Source organism: Perca flavescens, chromosome 14 (genome assembly GCF_004354835.1).
Source record: "Perca flavescens isolate YP-PL-M2 chromosome 14, PFLA_1.0, whole genome shotgun sequence".
Taxonomy (NCBI): domain Eukaryota; kingdom Metazoa; phylum Chordata; class Actinopteri; order Perciformes; family Percidae; genus Perca; species Perca flavescens.
The window spans coordinates 19,340,371-19,362,673 of NC_041344.1; the positions used below are offsets into that span (position 1 = coordinate 19,340,371).

At 46.1% G+C, this 22,303-nt stretch overlaps 1 protein-coding gene across 5 annotated transcripts; it reads left to right on the forward strand.

Moving 5' to 3' along the window:
• The first annotated feature begins 327 nt into the window (after positions 1–327).
• ahdc1 (AT hook, DNA binding motif, containing 1) lies at positions 328–21,544 on the forward strand. 5 transcript variants are annotated; one of them, XM_028597907.1, is made up of 6 exons: positions 328–848; positions 10,836–11,002; positions 11,328–12,564; positions 15,681–17,392; positions 17,892–19,638; positions 20,260–21,544. In XM_028597907.1, the coding sequence occupies exons 3-5, from the start codon at positions 11,755–11,757 to the stop codon at positions 19,630–19,632; spliced, it is 4,263 nt and encodes a 1,420-aa protein (XP_028453708.1). In that variant the 5' UTR covers positions 328–848; positions 10,836–11,002; positions 11,328–11,754; the 3' UTR covers positions 19,633–19,638; positions 20,260–21,544. The 5 variants fall into 5 exon arrangements, with proteins under 5 accessions (XP_028453708.1, XP_028453710.1, XP_028453711.1 ...); XM_028597909.1 differs by lacking the exon at positions 10,836–11,002; XM_028597910.1 differs by lacking the exons at positions 328–848; positions 10,836–11,002 and adding an exon at positions 7,823–8,034.
• The last annotated feature ends 759 nt before the right edge of the window (positions 21,545–22,303 follow it).

Below are 22,303 nucleotides of genomic sequence, written 5' to 3' on the forward strand. Positions count from 1 at the left end.
AGGCCTGAAGTTTTACCCTATTTTATACAGTCTGATTTGACCACAGATTGGAGCTTTAGCTTTTATTATAAAATATCATACGATATTATTTGTGTTATTTCCATCCCTGGCACTGGCAACTATTAATTAACAGTTATCCGAAATTCTTCCCACTGCACTCTTGTCTCGCTGTCTCTCTCATTCTCGCTCGCTCTGTTTCAGTCTTCAGTAAACTACTGTTCCCATAGTTCCACAGGTGTAAAGTGAGGCCAGCTACGGGTGCCCGGATGGCTTTAACAGTCAGGCACGTTGTAGAGGCACAGCGGAGACTGGGGCGCACGAGAGACAGAGAGCTGGAATTGCAGGGGCAGAGACGCACGGGCGCACGGTCGATTTTCGCCTCCCGCATACTGGGGAGTCCCGTGTCACAAAAACCAGAGCACGGGGCTCAAGCTCGGTTATGTCAGCACCTAAATTGGGAGCAATACTGTGAACCAACGTCCCTGCTCACCATTTTTTAATTTTTTTCCTTCCTTTTGTGTTTTTGCTTTCCCATCTTTGTGGGTGCAGATATTGATGTGAGCCAGAGGAGCGGTTTTTCCATTAAGCCGCACGAGACAGTGACGCGCGACGGCAGGAGGAGACAACGTTTACATTGATGTGGGAGGGCGATCGTCCTCCGACGCGGGGAGCCCAAATGAAGGGGACATGCTGCTCGCTGACGGCTGCAGCCGTTAAGGCAACGGCTCCGTGACCCGGCAGAGGAGAGGAGAGGAGCGAAGCACCGTCACCGACAACCGGCCAGCCAGCGTTGACATCGCAACAGCTTCAGCAGCCAGCGCGAGCCCCCAGACTCTCTCTTTCCTTTGGTGAGTGCGTGCAGGCTACCGCGTCTTGTGTACACAACAACAAAAATTTGCTTACTGTCCGCTCAGCCAGTTGTGCTGCGCACCTCTGGCTACGTTTCCGTTTGAGTCTTTTTTACATTAACCACATCGGTGCCGCTGACGGACGGAGCCCTGCATTCGTGCTTCTGGGTCATCTGGGTTGTACTGTGGGCATGCAGCGTGTGTGGTGAGGTCTTAAATTATGATTTCCATACACACACGCACGCACACATAATGTGGTTGAATGTGCGCACGATGAATTGTGTACCCCCACCTGTTTTATTTACAGGTGTATTTACAATCTTCTCACCTACTAGCCTCATTATCACTGACTTTCTATACAGTGTAGGCACACACACACACACACACACACACACACACACACACACACACACACACACACACACACACACACACACACACACACACACACACACACACATGTCTTGTTAATTTGCTGTCTCCATAGACTGTACCTCTGTTGGTGACTTTTATTATACTGAATTAACATGCCAGTGACACATACCAGAGGTTTGACTGTGAGCCCAGCTCCTGAAGATGGACAGGTGTTTGTTTTACATATAAACAGGAGACACCAAGAGTCCCGTTGATCCGTCCAGCCCTGGGGTTTCCATCCTGGCAGCCAAGCCCCCTGAGTTGTCAGGGCAGTTAGGCAGGACACAGCAGCAGCACATCCTGCAGTGGCAGCAGGGCCGGTGTGCTGGAGAGACATGGCGTACTCATGGTGGTGATTATCAGCTCTTGTCTGTGAAGGGGGGTGGGGGTGACAAAGGAAGAAAGAGTGCTTGGGAAACTGAAGGAGAAAAGAGGGAGAGAGGATGAGAGGGAGAGAGAAGTCAATGTCGGTGTCTGGGCAGTGACAGTTCGTTATTTAAGGGCCCCTCAGAGATGTGCACAGGCTGCCCTAGTGCAGGTGCTGTTAGAATGCAGAGTGATGCTCTGTCTGTATATCTGTCTGTCTGTCTCACCTTCAGTCAGTCTCACTCTCTCAGTTTCTGGTTAAAGCAGCAACTGAGAGAGTGTGGTTCTCTTATTGGCAGGTCCACTTGGACATGATGAATAATTTCAACCTTCTGAATGCTGGAATGAAAAGGAAATGGCCTTACCTTGGCATGCAGCCGCTTTCTGTCTGACTTGTCTTGAGTGCATGGCCCTGTGTATGTGTGTGTGTGTGTGTGTGTGTGTGTGTGTGTGTGTGTGTGTGTGTGTGTGTGTGTGTGTGACAAACAGAATGTGAACAGCTTAGGCCTATTGTGCTTCCTACCTGTGTGAGCTGGGCTAGTTGTCATAGCAACGGCCTTGTAGCTCCGTTGATGTTTCTCCTGTCCTCATTGGCAGGGTCAGTGCACCTAACACACCACATCTCGTCTCAAAGCTGTGTGTGTTTTTTGTGTGTAAGTACGTGTGTGTATGTGCTGTGTAAGTACCTTTTGTTTGCTCCTTGCTGCAGTTCGTAGGTGTGTGGGTTGATGGCAGTGACAAGTGTGTGTGTGTGTGTGTGTGTGTGTGTGTGTGTGTGTGTGTGTGTGTGTGCAGTGTCACAAAGATACACCCTGCCGATATGACAGCTGACAGCTCATCCAATCACCTGTTTTCTCTCTCTGCCTATCCGCATGTGAGGTTGCTGTATAGTCAGATGTCCTCTTGATATGGAGGTCGTCATGGAGATGGAAAAGACAGAGTGGACACATATTCGTATATTCTCACACACACACACACACACACACACACACACACACACACACACACACACACACACACACACACACACACACACAGAACCATGAAACATTGATGCGTACAGTATATGTACTGACATCCATTGATTTCCTGGTGTTTTGGGAAGTTTTGAGTTATATTCAGGATGGTGCAACCTGTTGAATGGGTGAACAGGTGTTTAGGAGAGTGGCACTTGATTGATGCATCAGGTCAAAACATGAAGTAGATTAGCTAAAGAAACAAAATCAGTTGTTAAAGCTCTTTGTGGTGTTATAATGTATCATTGTACCCTAAGTTACAGACCACACAAACCTTACTCAAATCTAAATCAGAAAGTTATCCTATTAGAGATTGAGTTTGTTCAAATGCTGATTCTCCAAAAACAATCTCAGGCTTCTCCTTACAACTACAAAGCATCTAATTTCAGGAATTTGTCTTCTAGCTGTGCGAAAGATTTGTCAAATAAAACAAAGAGTTGGTTACAGGTGTTTTGTGGAAGTCAGATGAAGATCACTCCCCTTTGAACTCAACAACAGATACATTACTGCCATTTAGGAAAAGTAAATTTACACCAGTGTTGTGAATCAGTCAGGTCAATACTACTCAGCACTTGAAAAGTCTCCCAAAATACATGAGGAATTGATTTTTAGGGCACACATTCACCTAAACAATCTATTCATATTGACAAAATCTGGTTGGTTAGAGCTTACACTCTTTATTCAGAAGATGGCTTCAAGCGTAATATTTGGATGCAAATAATATGAATGTTTCTTCTGCTCTTGTTTCCAAATCAGATGTTATACTATACTGCAAGGTTTCCATGGTCTGCTGTTAAAAAAATTTCTTTACATCCAATAAGAACTCTTATTATAATATTAAGTAATTGGACTTTTTAGAAATATTCTACAACTTTTACTATTTTCCACTATGCAACAAGCTATAGTACTGGGTAAAATTATTAGTCATTACTTTGTCCTTGGAGTGAAGGGTCCTGTCTTTCAAGACTCCTATTAATCTAATCGTCACCTGAAGTGAAATAGCTTTGGTCACAGTCAGGTAAACATTCACCTCCACACACACACACACACACACACACACACACACACATCTGCACCCACACACACAGCAACCATTTAGCATTAGTGTAAGCAGTGTTTGTATGCTCGTTTCTGTCACCTCCCACACGATACATTCATAAAACGGCTCCTCCGCGCCAAAGCCACTGACTCAATAGAAGGCATCTCCCTTTCTCTTTTATCTCGCCTCCTTTGCTTTTTAACCCCTTTGCCCCCACCCCCATGTATCTGTCCTTTAGGCAGCCCCTTCTTCTTTTTCTTCTTCTTCCACTCCTTCCCTCCCACCTTTCCTATATGTCCCCCTCACCTACCTCCTCATTTTCCTCATTCTCCTTGTCTCCTTCCCCCCCCCCCACACACACACACACAAGGCTGGTTTCAGCCGGTTTGAGTCTGACAGTGGAGAGGAAGCTTCGACCTCTCACCTCCAGAGGATGGAGGGAGGGAGACAAGAGGAGAGGGATGATGGAGGGCAGCGGGATGGAGGGGGTTGGAGGGGGGTGAAACTGCAAGAGGCGAGGGAGAGGTCAAAGAACAGGAGGGATTTGTGAAGAAAGAGGGAGAGGAGAGCTGGGGGAAGGGACAGAGAGAAAGAGAGAGGACAGAGGGGTCAGAAAGGAAAAGGAGTGATAAATGAAGGGACAGTGGCAAGATGGAAGGACGAAGAGGGAGAGCTGGAGCGCATGAGGGGATGAGAAGGAGAGAAAGACTTAGTGTGAAGCTGCTGTGTACCTCCCTAACAAGCTGGACAGAATCAGCTCAATTATTAAAGAGGAGCGAGAGATGGGGAAAACACGCAGACACACAGACGTACACACACATCTCTCGATTTTTGGCACACACCACATACTCGCTGTCTCTCTCACACACACACACACACACACACACACACACACACACACACACACACACACACACACACACACACACACACACACACACACACACCTATCTGCAGATCAACACACTTACACATGTACAGTGTGTCTGATTTCTTATGCCCGTATGTCAGCGTGTTAGAGTTATCTTCGTTTTTAGCGGTGTGTGAGTGTGCATATAGATGTGTCTGGGTATGTGTGTTAAAAACAGTGAGTCAGAGGATAAGCAGTGACTTGTTAGTGATTCTCCTCTACACCCCCGACCCCCCCTCTACGCAATTTGGCTTCAGCACTGTCTCAACGTTCCAACAATTCAATGTCGTCCCATCAATATGAACAGATAATCAGAGCACTAAGGGGTCTGTCTATAAATCCCCTATTGTTAATATAGTTTTCACCCTCTTCCGTTTCTATCTTCTCTCCCTCCCTTCCTCTCTTCCTCTTCTTCTCTTGCCCGTTCCACCCTTGTTTCTAGTTATCTTTCTTCTTTCCCTTTTCCCTCCTTCTCTGAGGAAGTGTATGCCCCCAAGGGACGAAAAGATTCGCTACCTTCCAGGAGAGAAAGAAATTGTGTGCCTCTTTGTGTGTGTGAATGTGTGTCCTCAACATGTGTGTGTGTGTGTGTGTGTGTGTGTGTGTGTGTGTGTGTGTGAGAGTAAGAACACACACTTCCTGAGACAGAAAGGGAGAGAGAGGCAGGGATGAGCAAGTGAAGAGCGAGTGAGAGAGTGAAAGCAGGAGGCTGTGGAGGGGGAGGAGAGAGAAAGAGATAAGAGAGAAAGACAGAGTAGTCGGGGAGAAGGGGGAAGATGGATGAATGTACTGCGCACAGTGTGCGTGTGTGTGTTTGTGTGTGTGAGTGAGAGAGAGAGATGGTCGAGAGATGCAGGTAGACGGAGAGGAAAGGAAGGGTTTCTTATCCTCTCAGCAGAAGTCATAATTTCTTAGAGCGTGCACAGATGTGTGTTTGTGTGCATGCCTTATTGTGTTTGTGTGTGAGAGTGTTACTTCATTCAGGCTTGAGGCCAAGAATCAGAGAGGTACAGTTGTGTAGAATCAGTGTGTATTGTGAGCAGCATGCGTGTGTCTGCGTCTGCTTTAAACGGTATTTATGTTGAGGCTGTGGCTGATGAGCTGTCAGTACCTACAGTTGGAATGTTCACAAGGCGGCCATTGTTGTTCAAACAGCCAGCAGCCTTCTCCTTGGCAACGGGCGCTGCAGCAGCGTCTCCCACAGCAACTGTGGAACAGGAGTATGGAGGGAAGAGGAGGAGTCAGAAAGTCAGGACAGAGGAGCAGCACAGAGGCCCCTCTCCAAAATACTGGCCTCAAGGTTTGAGTGTGTCGGGGTCCAAGCATCTGGTTTGTGTGTCCTCTGTGTGTGAGGTAGATATGCGTGACTGTGCTTATGTGTCTCGGTATGTGTGGTTTTTAAGTCCGTCTGTGAGTTCTCGCCAGCGTGAATACGTGCAGTGTGCGTCAGTGTGAGCGTGCATCTTTGCTCGCACTTGTGTGTTTCTCCCTATTTGTGTGTACATGTCAGCTCAGTGTGTTCATGCACCTGTGTGAACTTTAAGTGGGAGCGTTTCTGTGTGTGCACCTAGGTGGTTGGTTTCATCTTCCTGTATTTGCATGTGTTTGTGTGTGTTTGCAGACGTATCCCTGCGTATCTGTAATCCCATATGTGTTTTTGAGTGCACACATGTGCACACTCCTAGCTGTTCCCAGCTGGCGCGGATGATCACATGACCTGACTGAGGGGCGGCCATCAGCAGCGCCAGGAAACTGCCTGTAGGAGAGGAGAGAGTGAGAGAGAGAGAGAGGAGAGAAAGAGAGAGTGTCAGGCTGAGTTGAAGATGAGGGAGGGGTGTTGGGGAGTGGGAACGTGTGTTGTGGGAAAGAAACTAGGGTTGGGAGGTGTGGGTGGGTGCTAGAGAGATGAGAGCGGGAACAGTGAGGAAGAGAAGTGAGGAGGGGGGTGAAGGAGGAAGAGAAAGGGGTAATACAGTCCTCCTAGTCTTAAAATAACTACACCATGTATGTTCCTGCAGAAACAACAGAAGACAAACTGTCAGATGGGGGTGGGATGGGTCCTGGTTTTGTGTTGACTAGTGTTTTGAGCTACTTCTCCAGTCCCCCTTGTGCATCCTTGGCTGAGCCGCCACTGTATCTGGTCTGTGTGAAGTCTGTTTACGTTAGTTCTGTGCGTGTGTGTGTCTGTCTGTCTGTTCGTCTGTCTGCCTTTTTGTTTGTCTGCACATATGGTTTATGTTTTGCACACTGTTCATTTATATGCTTTGTGTGCGTGTTTGTTGCATGTGTGCGTACACATGCTTGCTCTTGGCAGGAGATACAGCACGCACACTGATGATGGAGATCATTAGGAATTTCCTGCAGCTGGGGAGATGCAGGGGGGGGGCAGGACGGGTGGGATGTGAGTGGGTTAGGAAGAGAGGAGAGGTCAGAGTGAAGGAGAGTGTGAGTGAATGGGGGGGGGGGGGGTTGAGGGTCTGTATGTAAGTGTTTGAGTTGGACAGTCTCTGTTTGACTGACGTGAGAGTGTATAGAGCTGCAGCCCATCGCCCAAAGTTCAACTCTGTTTTTGTAGGTTGCTGGTGGTAATTTGTGTGCAAGCATGTCGGCCCCAGTAGTGCGATATATGTGTATAACATTCCTCGCCCCCTTTGGCACACTTACACACACCTCAAGCTCTCAAAAAACCCAGGTCTGTTGAATTTGGATGTGCTGGAATTCTCACTGTTTGCTGTTACTGCCTATTGGGCTAAAATACACTGCAGTCAACGCAAAACCTTATAACGTCACCTATTTTGATAGGTTATTTTTCATATAGTTGAATTAAAACTCTGCACTGTTTGGCTGGGTATTGAGAAAAATATTGAAAACTTTTTTTCCCACAGTGGGAATCAGTTGGGGGATCAGTTTAAGATTATGTATAGGCACTGTTTAGTTTGTGCTAATGTTAAATTATTTTGTGTTCCGGGATGCTGCTGATGTTGAATAAAGTTTGTTTTTTATCACATCAATATGCATTAGAAATACATTTCCATTTAATTTTTCACACTCAAAGACCTGTAATTCATGGATAAGTATTTTATTTGATTACTACACAAAGTAAGTGTTTACAGTTCAGTGGCCACTTTAAAGGGTTGCTGTACAGTATAATGTCATGTAATGTGTAATGTTTTATTGACAAAGTCAGACAGACATTTATTATGTGGAATATGACGACACACTTGTTTCCACACCGTCTTTCACTGAAAACGCACGAGTCAAAAACAGTTGGTCATCACGTTGTTAAACAGTTTTGTTGATTGTCTTTTGCATTATTTTTCTCTCAATCATTTTATTAAAAGTTGTGCATTGTTGTGTGTTGTATGTAGGTTTGAGGCTGTTGGGGATGAAGATTGAGGTTGAATCAGAGTTGAGGTGGTGTGGAAGAACGAGAGGCTGATGGTAGATGAGTTTCTACACGGTGTCACTCAGTCTCTGTGGACCCCCCTCCCCACCTCTTTTTCTCTCCTGGCCTCACATACACTCTCTCCATCTCTCTCTGTTTTATCCCCTCTTCTTCTTATCTGTCTGAACCTCTCTGTGGAGCTTCCCCCTCCTCCCCCCACCACCTCTCTCTCACTACCTCTTTCTCTCTCCCCTCCATGTCCCCCCCCCTTACACCCCCCCCATGCTTTCAGTGCTGCTGCCTGTCTCTTAGCAACAACTGCACACCCGTTAGAGCTCAGTGAGTGCTTTTACAAACACACCCAGGAAGACACTCACTCACACACACACACACACACACACACACACACACACACACACACACACACACACATGCAAGTGCGAGTGTGAGTGCAAGCACAAACACATCCACGCACACGCCGGGTCTAGTTCCTCATTGAGGGTTGCTGCTGGCAGGCCTGTGAGTCTGCAAGCCTTTGTGGCAGTAAGATAGATGGAAAGAGAATAGATATGCTGTACAGATACCATGTACAGAATGATTGTTCCTCTCAGACTATGCACAACAGGGCAACTGCCCAAACTGAAAAATTACAAGTTCTCATCTCTGATTTCACACTGACATGTGCGCACATACATACACTCTGAAGCGCGTTGTGCTGTTGATGTCTTTCCTCTACCAAGCACAAAAAACTTTTTATGTGCAGATGAGAAATATACATAATCAAACATTTTCAAACAGAATAGTCATATGAGAGCTGCTCTTTGTGAAACAGATTCAACAGATCATTATGGGGGAGCAGTGCTCACCATCGGCTGTTTTCACAGAGACAATACTACGCCACTGTGTGTTCTAAAGCCCCACAGCCATTCACAGTAAAATGCACCAAAAAGCATTTGCTACGTATGACGGTGAATATATTGGAATGGCAGCTGATGGATGCCAGGAGTGTTTGCTTAAACAATGAATCATAGTGGGAGTGTTTGATTGGCTGGCATCTAAGCTCTGTCAGAATGCCCCCTGCCAAGCACAGTAGAGGGATATTTGCATGTGTGTCTTTGTTTTGTGTGTGATCGTGCATTACTATATATGTGTGCGTGTGTGTGTGACATGCATGTCTTTATGTGCAAATGCGATGTGTGAGTGTGTGGGAGGATGAAGCTGTGGGGGCATATTTGCATGTGTCTTTGTGTGTTTGTGAGTGATAGTGTGTGCATCTATGTGTAAGCACATGTGCAGCAATGTTTAATTAAAGCATGTGTTCTTCTCCTTCTCTCATACACCGGTCAGATGGAGCCTTAATTAGAGAATGCTGTTAATAAGATGAGAGAGAAAGTGAGAACGATAATGGGAGAGAAGCGAAGCAAGGAGGCAGCACTGGGCACAGGAGGGAGTGGGTGAGGGGGTTAAAGAAAGTATGGTGTGTGTGTGTGTGTGTGTGTGTGTGTGTGTGTGTTTATCTCCATGTGTGTTTGTCCTAGTTGTGTCATTCCTTAGAGTAGCAGAATGTTGAGGTTGGTCTGCTCCATGTGTGCAGCCCTAAACTCTGCTACAGCAAAACTCTCACACTCCTCCTTCTCTTCCTCTACTGTTCCTCCTCTCGCCTCCTTCAACTTTTTCTCCCTCCTCCTAAATCTGTCTGCCTCTGTCTACCCCTCCACTTACCATCCTTTCTCCATATCAGTCACGTCTTTCACCTTCCTGCACTTCTCCTGTCTCTCGCCTTCTCTCATACTTTCTCACACATTCACGCACTTATTTGTGTCTTTCACCCCGTCCAATCCTTGTCCCCCACCTTCTTTCCCTCTCGTTCTCTGTCCTTCTCCCTCCCTCCTAATCAGAGCCATATGTTGGAAAGAGAGAGATCTGAGGATGGACAACGCAATCCTTGTGTTGTATGTGCAGTGTGGTACAGTGTTGGAGCCAGCCGTGCATGTATATGCGTGCAAGTGTGGCACACATGCTTGTATTTGTGTTTGAATATGTGCATGCGTGAAGTCACGTGTGAGTCTGATAGCACGTGTGGTCCAGATTTCGTAAGACTTGTGTGTGTTCTGGCAGTCTATACTTCCATTTCTCCTCCGCTCTGGGTTTCTATAATCCCTCTATCGTTCCTGTCTTTCTATCACCTTCATCTCTTCATCCCCTCAACACCTCTATTCATCACCTCTCTGCTTCCCCCTGGTGGTTGCGATTATTCACACATTCTCATTCTTGTTGCACCCTCCAAGTCTAGTGCTTTGTAATGCATTTCAATAGTTTCGATGAAATGTGGCATGCAGTGTGAGTATGTGTGCTTTTCACCACTACTCAATTGCTTTTTATAATTTTGTGTATTTTTGCAACATGTAAATCTACTCACTCAAATATGGTGAGATTGAAAAATGTGTCACAACTCACTCAATCCCACACACAATACCTGAGTCTGTTCATCATCATGTAGTGATGCTCCTCCAATAGAATATATAAAGTGGCACTGGCTTATGTGTACCTACAATCTGCTGTTTCACATTGAAATGAAATACTAGAGTTTAAAAATGTTTATTGCAAGTCATCCTCCAAAAAAATAGCGTCTGATGTGAGATGGTGCAGCCCTCACCAAAATACTGATTCTAGTCTGGTCTGAAGCATGCTGTGACATCATGTACTAATCTCTTATTCTCTTTTCTTCCTGCTCCACCCTCCTTCTCACTCCTTACTTTTTCTTTTCCCCACTCACTGTTTCTCACCCCTTCTTCAACTCTCTGTTCCTTTGTCTGTCTGTCTGTCTGTCTGTCTGTCTGTCTATATCTCCCTGTAGTAACAATGGGCAAAAGACAGGAGCAGAGGGGAGAGAGAGAGAGAAGTATTTGAGCTCTCCTCTGCAGTATTGATGACCCAATGATCCCCTGCAGAACAGAGCCAGTCAGGCAGACAGAGTGAGGCTCAACTCAGAATCAAAATCCAAATCAGCACCACAACCATTCGGTAAAAGCAACTGATTGAGCAGATTATGAATGGTAAATGTAATCTAATGTTGTCATGCTGCTGTGTGGGTGGCACGGTTAATAGAAAAGAGTGCGTTACGAATTAGTAGTATGGCCTATTGCCAAAAATTCTATCACACAACCGCAATTTCATCTGTGCTGAACATTTTTATATGTATAGTGTTTAATGCCTTACAATGACCAATATATTTAGCGGCAAGAAGTTTAGATGAAATGTCTCAAATGCAACAAGAAAATGTTAACATCCAGTTGATAATATTATAATATAAAATTATTGATAATATTTTTTTTATTTCTGTCTTCAGGTCATTGAAGCATCTTGTCTGTTGTTAGAGGAAGATAGCTACAAAGAAGAAACACTTCCCACAGTACCAGCAAGACTGTCCACTGAATGAGTGGATTGTCAGATCACCTACATTCAGGCCAAACTGGGGCTCCATTGGGCTTTGGTGGGACAAAGAAAAAAGTGTGTGTGGGGGAGCTGGAGGAGCTGACAGGGCCTGAGCTCTGGACCAGGGAGCTCGGGTTTCAGGAGGGGTCCCAGTATCCCTCTAACGATGGACTGGCACCGGTGACCTCCGACCACTTTCCGTCCTCTCCTTCCTCCCTGGCCAACGGCCTCCATCTACAGAAAAGGCTGGGGCTCAGCACCTGCCAGCGCAGGCAGACGGAGACTCAAAACAAACGCACATAGACCCAGATGTGCATGCACAGGTTGTTTCACACGCACACATGGATAATTGTGGACACATGGATTTCAACCCACATACGGGTTCCGTAGGGCCCGAACACTCCAGAACTCTCACACCAGAGGCCATACACACAACCTCACCTCAACCCCTGTCTTTGGCACTTGGCAATCATCCTGCCTCCTCTAACCAGTGGTCAGCCCCAGTGCTCACTGCGGAGACAGACAATCCCTCAACCTTTTGTCCAGTCCCTATTGGTCCAACCCCAAACACAGACTCCTCCCCTCTACCTGTGGAGGCAGAGAAGAAGTATGCACTCAGAAGCTCTGGACGTCCCCGCTTCCCCTGTCACTTGCGCAAATCCTCCCGCCTCCGCCGAAGCATAGAGGATGGGGAGAAGAGAGCAGGGAGGGAGAGGGGAGGAGAGGGGGATGGTGACGTATTGGAGAAGATCTGGAGGGTTAAAGAGGAGGAAGTGGCCGTTGGAGAGAATGAAGAGCATTCGTCTGTGGAGGCTGTTCTCCCCACAGCTCCCTGCCCTACAGACATTGCTCTTGCTCTAACTGTACCCAAACCTGCTCCTAAAGCTATCCCTAAACCTGGGCCCAGACTTGGGCATAAACCTGGACCTAAATCCAGGTCTAGACCCACACCGAAATCTGTCCATAAAGCAGCTCCTAAAAGTGTGAAACAGCGTCAGGCAGCCCAGTCCATAGTTCATCGTGCCCCACCTCATCTCCCATTTGCCAACACATCCACCATTGCTGCATCTCTGCAAACTGTGAAGCAGGAACCTGTTGCGGAGTTGGGGGTATCTCCTCCTAATAACCGGAGACGTGGGCGCTTTGTAGGCGTAAGTAAATGTATAGTTACATATCATTGTAGTTGCTCCTTGACATAAGGGACTGTTCGTTATTTATTTAAGGGGCCACCGGAGGAGTTTCGGGACATTTAGTCAAAATAGACATGACCCTTCCCTCGCCAGTAATAATTTTTCTATGACCCTCTAAAATGATTTGGAAAAAAGGCATGAACCTCCCCAACAATTTTTCAATACCTTCTGTACTGGTTTACCTCTATTATGGTGTGGTGGCAATTTCTGTAGATTTACCCACTAACATTGGGCCTCATTCACCAACCGTTCTTACGAAGAAATATGTTCTTAAACCCTTCTTACGCACTTTTACGAAGATTCTGGCATTCACTAATGTTTTCTTAACTTGGATTTGTTCTTAGCTAAGAACAAAATCTACGAACACTGAAAAGCACTCTTACGCACATTTGAGTGATGACAATTTGCTCCAAATGATTGCTTACTGCATTTTATTTAATTCTACAGTCGTTTACAATGATAGTATTGTAATGTAATGTATTTCTGATCATTTGTTGATAAAAAATCATATTATTCAAAAACGACACTAACACTGCAATTTACATCAGCAATTAAACTGATTAAATCCTGCGTTATTTGGTGATTGATCGCTATTTATAGGGCCAAAATGCAGTGGTAGAATGTAACAAAGTACAAATTCTTCGTAACTGTACTTAAGTACATTTTTCACGTATCTGTACTTTAAGTAGACTCAATAGTGCATAGCCTACTTTTGACTTTTACTTTGTTACATTTTGCAGCAATTATCTATAGCCTACTTTCTACTCCACTACATTTCTACAATGTTCCGTTACATTTTCTGATTCTGCCAAAACGTCTTCCTGGCCGTCACACGTTTGTCTCACCAGTGAAGTTTGGTTGCCGTAGATACTGTATCTATGGGTTGCCATAGATACTGTATGGGGCACCGCTGATCCAAGCCGACTCTGGAGCTCCAGAGCCCGGGCGCAGCGCCGCTGACCCTCGGTAATACAGCCCCGGTAAAAGTGAAAATGAAAACGTTTGTTTTTTTATTATTCCCGTTTTTCAAAGTTGCCATCTATTTCTCTCCACAGCGTCGTTTACTCCTCCGCCAGGCTGTGTAAGACGCGTTCATATCTTATTTATTTGGCTGGACCTCTTCAGATCTCCCCATTTGCGCTGCTTCACACACTTTATTTGCTTACTTGCATGGTTAAAGAAAATGAAATACATCCATGAATTAAACCAACCGCATTCCGATTCTAACAACATATTTCCGTTTCATGGTTAGGATAGGAACTTTTCTTAAAAGCCAGGCCTTGTTTGTGGTTGTGGACACCTTCTACTTTTACTAAAGTAAATATGTCTCTGGTTATTTGTACTTTTATTTAAGTACTGAGATTCAGTACTTCCTCCACCGCGGCTCCGACAAGCTCCGACAACCTGTCTCCCAGGAGGTGCACAGGAAGTGTCATGTTCTTATATGGGAATTTTTGGGGCGTTTTCTTATGCTAATTAGGAACAACTGGCACGCGCTTTCAGTTACGAAGACGTGGGATTCATCAATCCTAAGAACACAGGTGCGAACAAATCTACTGTTTAAGAACACGTCATGAATCCGGCGTAAACTTTTCTTAGAAACCTTCTTAAGAACATATTTAAGAGAAAACTTAGGAAGATATTGGTGAATGAGGCCCATTGTTGTGGAAACACAATAAGCATGGAAACTAAATGCACACTTCCTGCATTACTGCATTACTTCAAATACTAAGTTACTCCTCTAGTAAACTAGTATTCACATGAAATAAAACAATAAAACATTGAGACCATTCAGCAAAGGACACTGGGTAACATTCAACAACACACAAACTGGTTGCTATGGACTCGTCACTAGGCAGTCCCTCCAGAAAAACGCGATTAAGCGTTCGCATAATTCAATGCATAATCAGCCAGAGTCCGCATATTTATACGCCGATTTCCGCGCAAAATATGCTGGGGCTTGCATTATTTCATAATCCCCGCATTTTAGTCACATAGTCACATATATCTTAGCAAAAAGTTGAAAAATGTTGCGTTTACTTCACACAAAAGCAGCCATTTTCCACTGTTGCCATGGAAACGTTATGAAATGACATAATTACACGACATAATTACGTGACGTGAACATCATCGAAAAGCAGGGTGTTGGGGAATCACTTTTTTTCTCTTTTTCATCAAACCGCAGTTTTTCCAAGTTCCCGCAATTTCATCGCATAAAATTGCATAAATATCCCGCATATTCCATCGCATTTTTTAAGAAAACGTGCCGCATGATCAAGGATTTTTGCCCGCAACAATCACAAAAAAAAAAACACTTTTCTGGAAGGACTGACTAGGCTTCCTCCACTTCGCCGTTTAAACAAAGTGGAATAAACGTAAGTCCAAATCTACACAAAACACGCAATCAGTTAGTAAGCTGACATCAAATGTGGCATTTAGGAAACCTTTATTGCAACATTGGCACGGTAAGATGTCCAGACTAGTGCAACAGTAATTTTCGTTTTTTACGTCCTGCTGCTCGCTTTGTCAGACAGGAAATATTTTTTTACTAAAGCAGTATATGAAACCAGATGTATTACCTACCACAATTTAGTTGTTTTGTGTTATTTAGCTAAGATATTTATAAAATATCTGGTCATGCCAGACGTAATTATTCCACTCATTTTTTAAACAATGCAATTATCCGTTTCAGCCACCAGGGGGGCAGTGCTCCCCCTGCCCCACAGCAAACTCATGGGTCAGACCATAGACTGTATATGGGTCAGACCCATCTGGTAGCCAAGGAGGGCCGAGACTGAGGGCTACATGGAAAAATATGCACCAAACAAGCCACTTTGAAAGTTTCTATGAATACAAAAGTTGGGTGACACCCCCCCACCCTCTGGACTAAAACATTTTGGATGACTCTCCCCTTAACAAAGAATAAAAAGACACCCTATTTTCCTCCGGTGGTCCATTCCATAAATACCGAACGGTCCCTAACACAATTTCATGAACAATTTTCATGAACGAAATAGATGTTTACACAATTTGTAATGGCTTTGTAATGCCCATGTTTGATGTTCTTTGCTCTACAGGTGAGGAAGATTGTTGTCAAGGTAGCTCGCATTCCCGTCAGCCTTAGCCGCCGTCAGAAGAGCTACAAGATTTCCAATTTGGAGACCGTTACAGGGACAGAAAAAGGCAATGATGGCGGTCTAGAGGGCTCAGAGGTAGTTCGAGAGCCGACTGCACTTCTCCGAATGAAGAACAATGGGAAGAGTGTTATGGTGATGTTCCCTCCTGGAGAAATGCCTGTTATTCTCAAACGTAGGCGGGGACGACCACCTAAACAGGCTGTGCCAGGAATACCGGGAGAGCTTCTGAATGCAGGGAATGCTGGTGGTAATGGAGACCAGCCCAAGAAGCCCCAGAGGCGGCGGCGGACTAAACTCCCTTCCCCTTATCCATCCTATGTTAATGATACCAATGATGTGAAAACAGAGTATGGGGATGTTCTGTCCAAGCTGGCCTTTTTAAACCGCCAGCCCCCTGCCACTGGCCGCTGCTCTCCCCCACGTTGCTGGACACCCAGTGAGCCAGAAAGCTTTCATACCCCCTTGGAAAACCCTGGAATATCCACCATGCTCCACCGGCTCACTGGGTTTAGACGCCCCCGAGGTGGCAGAGGAGGGGGCACTGGAAGAGGCGGAGGAGGAGCAGGGGGGATTGGGGGCAGTGAGCGCAATAAGAGCACCTTCAGTGACTTCTTTGAATCCATTGGCAAGAAGCGCAAACCGAGCCCAATGTCTGAGCATGGATTACCTAGGAAAAGGGGAAAGGGTGTGGGTGGTAGGGGAGGGGGTATTGTAGGGACTGAGCCTGGGGGAGAGAAAATAGTCAGGAAGAGACGTGTGAGAAAAAATGGTGCATTTAAAGGGGATGGGGTGTCCATGGGGCAGGAGTGGCCCAATGGGGCAGGTGGCTGGGGGCAGGGGGCTATGGACAAGGAGAAAGGTTTGACTGGGTATCAGCTCTGTGGATCTTCAAGGGGGGGCTTTTCCTCATGTGAGGTTGGAAGGGGAGGTGCCTACAGCAGTTCAGGAGGAAGCAGAGGGGTTGGGCCAGCTGGGGAGGACTCACAAGGCCTGTTTGCTGGATATTTCCGGTCCCTCCTCGACTCAGATGATTCATCAGACCTGTTGGACATCTCCTCCTCACAGTCAGACCCCCGAAAAGCTTCATCCAACCCTGGGTATGAGCCATCCAGTCCAGCTGCGGGTCACAGCTGGTCACCCGCATTCCCCAAGTGGAGCTCCAAGGGTGCAAGTTCTGGGGTGGAGGGTTCAGCCCAGACACATTGCTCCTCAGCAAGGCCTCCATACAGCTATGGCAGCCTTGCCCAAACCTCCCCCACCACTTCTACCTATCACAAATCCACTCCTCCATCTCTCTCACACTCTCCTAGTTCTCCCCATCCATCCTCTTTTGGCCACTACTCCTCTGGCTACTCATCCTCTTCTCCTGCAGTGCCACAGAGATTATCAGATTGCAGCTTTGCATATGGATCTGGACCCAGCAGTGGCAAGGCCACCACTGTTGGTCAAATGGGTTATTCTAGCTACCAGGCAGCAGCCAGGCGAAGCTATGGTGGATATTCTGCAGCAGGTCATTCCTCCATGGTGCGGGGGGAGTCAACAGGACCCACATCACCAGGAGGAGGGTACATGTCTGTAGCCAAAAGTAGCCCCTTCAGCTCCTCCTCTCCAGAAGGTTACAAACAGTACAACTCCAATCAGTGGAGCTACAGGTAAATCACTTGTGCAGCCTGTCATCATAAAAATACTCAAAAATTAATACAATGAATTCAAGAAAGTTCTGAGTGGCCTTTTCACACATAATCTGACTTGGTATGAAAGGGTTTTTAATGAATAATGGATTAAATGTTTTCTTAGTATTCAATTAGTTTTTTACCAACTAATAAAAGTCTGGCCACAGCAGGATCAAAGAGATGTGAATTACTTAATTTTCTTTTTTTTCTTTTTTTTTTTTTAAACCCTTGCACATCATTTCCTATTTTACCATGTCCACAATGTGCTGAGTAACAGTTAACTCAGGGCTAAAATGTGCACTGTTTATCCAGCTAGGAATCTATAGTCAGAACCTGCATTAATAGTTTTCTCTTTAGGTTTCTCTTATTGATTGGTGAAATTGCAACACAAAGCAGGGGAAATTAAAATACCTGCACATAGTGAATACATATTCCTTAAGGGTGTTTGTGGGTTTTATAATTTGTATTTCTTTTTCAGACAAGGTTATGGTAGCTGGTCAGACAGCTATGGACCTCAGTACCATGGCTACAGTGAATATGGCTCCAGTGAGTCCAAAGACATCTTGGATATCTCAAACTACACCCCCCAGAAGGCCAAGCGACAACCTTTTCCTGAAAGTCTATCAGAATCCTCCTCTGACTCTTCACATATTGGCTCTGCAGCCACTGGTAGTGGACCTAGCTCCACATGCGGCACGTACAAACTAAATGAGGCTGCTTCTGTAAGTGGAGAGGGTGTTCAATCAAGTCTGTCCAGCTTGGAGAAGCTGATGATGGATTGGCATGAGAGTGCTTCGGGGCCCTCGTATAACTGGAGCCAGAACGTCCTCTTCCAGGGTGGCGGAACCAGCAAACCCGGTCGCGGTCGAAGGAAACGTACTGAACCACAATCAGAAAAAGAAGGGGGTTCTGCTTTACACTCTGATTCCCCATCCAGTCCCTCCCCAACGCCTACTCATGGACCCAAGCGGGGAGGGGTTGGAGGGCGGGGCAGAGGGTCTAGAGGAGGCAGAGGGGGTTTGTCTCCATGTCAGAGAGAGCGGCCATCAGGAGCCAAAGGCAGGGGCAAGGCTGCCTCTACATCTGGAGCTGGAGGAGCAGTGACTGCTGCAGGTCCAGAGGGGTCTGGGTTGTTCCAGGAGGGGCTGGACTATTACAGTGGAGACAGTAGTAGTCTCTCCCCCCTGGCCACTCCCAATCCTGCACCATCTTCCAGCTACCTCCAGGACCCCTGTGAGTACCCCTCCCCCTATTCTGCCCACCCATCCACACCTTCTTCTGAGGAGCGATATCCAGCCTTATACCCTGGAGAGTCCTCTTCTTCCCTCTCACCCAGTGTCTCATCTCCCCCTTACCCTCCCAAGCCCACCCCTCCTCCACCCCAGTCTTACCACCCTGTCCCCTCCAGGACATTCTCCCCCTCCTGCTCTCCCTCACCACGGATAACACCCCACTGTGCCACCGCACTGAGTCCCTCACATCGCGCCCCTCCAAAAGACCCACAGTTCTCGCAGTATGACTCTCCCAGCTATTGCAGCTCCCCCTATTGGTACGGACAAACATCGCACAGTGGCAGCCCCAGCCCGCACTCTCACAGCACACACTCAAATACAGCCATGCACACACACAGCAACCCACACTCAAGTCCTCATGGAAATACACATGGTAATCCACTCGCTAGCCCAAATGTGAACACACACACACACATGAACCCGACTCCCCATGACCCACACCATCACAATACACAGCCCCACGCAAGCCTGAGCTCACACACCCATTCCACCTCACTCCTCCAGAGCAACCCCCTGTCCCACTCAAACCCCCACACCAACAATCAACCCCACCACAATACACACACCAACCCTCACCTTCCCTCCCATACACACTCCAACCCCAGTACCAGCCTCCACTCCCACTCAACACCTGGGCTTTATGAGGAGTGCAGCCCTCCCTCGACCGTGCCCCCCCACAAGCGGGATCTAACCTCCCACACTATGAGCACAGGTCACCGCCAGGGCCCCTTGCCTCACTCCCCATACCCCAAACCTCCCCTGGACTCTTCACCCCATCAGGAGGACACTGGTGGCTTCTCCTTGTCCCACCAATCCTACCAGGGTATGGGACACCGCTACCCCTCCCAAGCAACTCAGGGAGGTGGGGTGCTGTGCCAGCTCCTTGACACAGCCAATGATGACAGCTTCAGCGTTACCAGCCTGTAATAGCAGGTACGTTTATTTAACCTTTGCACAAACAATAAGGCCATCCTAAAACTAAGTAAACTATATAAATTGACATTTTCAGAGGAGTGTGTGTTATTACTGAGGATGACCATACTTTCGTTTTGAAAGCAGTTAATTAATTGATAATGATATGGACAATAAAAAGAAAAAAAGACTTCACGAATGAATGAATGAATTAATCCATCCATCAATAGATACACCAAATTGTGAAGCTGATCATCATTACTCATTACTAGGTATTTATTGGATGATGAAGCACTATTAGTAATTGTTTACAATTTGTTCATTGAATAGAAGTTCTAGGTGGATTGGAATGTGTTTTATGGTATCTTGAGTCTCAAAACATGTTCAAGTGAAAGTCCATGTAAACTCTTAAGTTGAAGTACAAATGTGTAAATAAAGAAATGGAGTAATGACACCACAGTACACACGTTACTTACCATTACTTTTAGCACCAAATCAAATGGAAAAATGTCTTTGCTTACAGTAAAGTGTATTTGCAAAGTTCTGTCAAGCATAGTATGATTTTCATTTTACGACGGTCAAAAATAACATAGTCTAATATTACTCTATCTCTCTTCATCTCTTTCTCTCTTTTTCTTTCAGGTACATTCAATCCAAGCTTTTACAGAATTGCAAAGTTTTTTTTCTTCTTTTTTGTTAAGGAGACTTATTTGTGAGAGGCTGTGAAATGAAGGGTGAGAATTTAGCTGCCAGCTTTGGACAGTAAAGCTTTTATTCTCCAGCATTGACAATCAAGATTAACTGCAATCACACGCACGCACGCACGCACGCACGCACACACACACACACACACACACACACACACACACACACACACACACACACACACACACACACACACACACACACACGCATGTGCAGATTAATTTACTACCTATACATGGACACATAAAATCACATGTGTACACTCACTCACACTCTATGCTGGAATGAGGGAATGGCCAAGAGGAGCTGACAGATGAATACCAGACACTGATGGACAGAGACAAACCTTCAAGTCCTGCTCTGATACACAGAGGACTGTTTCCCAGAAGTCTGTCTCTCGCCAAATATTTCTGATCCTGTTCTGTACATCTGCAATATGGACGATCACACCGCTCTCTCTTTCTGTTTCTTTCCTCTGTTCTCTCCTGACCTCCCCTCTTCTGCTAAACCAGCAACTGTGTTCTGCACTCAACCTACACTAACCCTGCATTTCTGTCTTGTGCCCTAACCTGAACCGCATCTGAGCCCAAATCAACTTTTTAAATACCACAAGCCTAGCAAATGTCCTGCTCTGTGCACTCCTTGTGTTGTGTCCCATAAGAGAAAAGTGGACTAAACCAGTTTCTGCTCTTGAAATACCAGCATCTGTACATACGACTCCAGCTCCAAGCCAGAGGCCTCCTCTTCACTCTGAGGGTCCGTCATCAACATGCCCTCCTCAGCGTTCTGCCATGGTTTCTCTGCTCTGCGGGGGGAGAGAGGACTGCAGCATGGAGAACCAACATCCTGTGTTTTGCTGTTTTAACTACAAGGGAAAGACATTGAAATCACAGAATGGCCCCAAAGAGACTCTTGTTTTCTGTGTGCGAATGTGAAGCAGAGGAGGGTGTGTTTGTGTGACTGCAGTAATGCATGTATTTGTGTGTATGTGTGCATTTATGTTTGTGTGAGCGTGTGTGCGCCTGTGGGGTCAAAAGGAGTGAAGCTCCCCAGACACCAAAGTCTTGGTGGGGTCTCATTCTTTCTTTCACTCTCTCCCTTCTTTTTTCTGTGGTCTTGTGTTGTTTGGTGGTTTTTGTGATGAAAAAAATGTATATCTGTCTGTTACATATCATGTATGTATCTGAGGTGCAAAATATTTAAATACACATTCTGTTCTTGCCATTGGTAATCGTGTCTATAGCATGCTGTTCTGTAATGGATTATGCAAGGTGTGAGCGTGTGTGTGTGTTTTAGAGCCTCCCTAAGTATTGGGCTTTGCCCAGGCTGTCTGGGACTGTGAGCATGAGAGTTCAGTCAAGGACACAATTCGACAGGGAGTAAAGGGAGGGGAAGAGAGGAATGGATGGTGGGGAGGGGAGGATGTGTTGGAGGGGAAACAAAAAAAAACAGACAGAGGAAATCAGAAAAGAGTGTCAGAGAGGTTTTAAAGCCACTGAAACAAAATGTACAAAAATGCACTGTTTCAAAATTCCTCATCCAAATAAGGAAATGGCGTAACATCGTAAAGGCTGGCGGTACCAGAGAGCTGACAGGAAGGGACTCCATGCTCATTTGATGTCCTCACAGGGAAACTTGCTATAATAGAGCAATTTTTTTACATCTGCAGCTTGTGTGTCTGTGTGTGTGTGTGTGTATGTGCGTGACAGACAGACAGACAGAGAGGAGAGAGAGAGAGTTAACGAGAAAGAAAGCAGATGGGGGGAGTTTACTGGCTGCATATTGTGTACAGTTTGTCAACAGGCTGACTAAATAGACTCAGACATGGCCAGAGGAAATGTGTTTGCTGTGACATTCCACTTCATGGTGGAAGGGAACACGCACTGTCAACAACACTACATGACAGAGAGAAAGAGGGTGCAGAGCAACAGCTCTTTCAGACTTTTCTTTAGTGCTATACAGAATAACAGTATTTCATTTG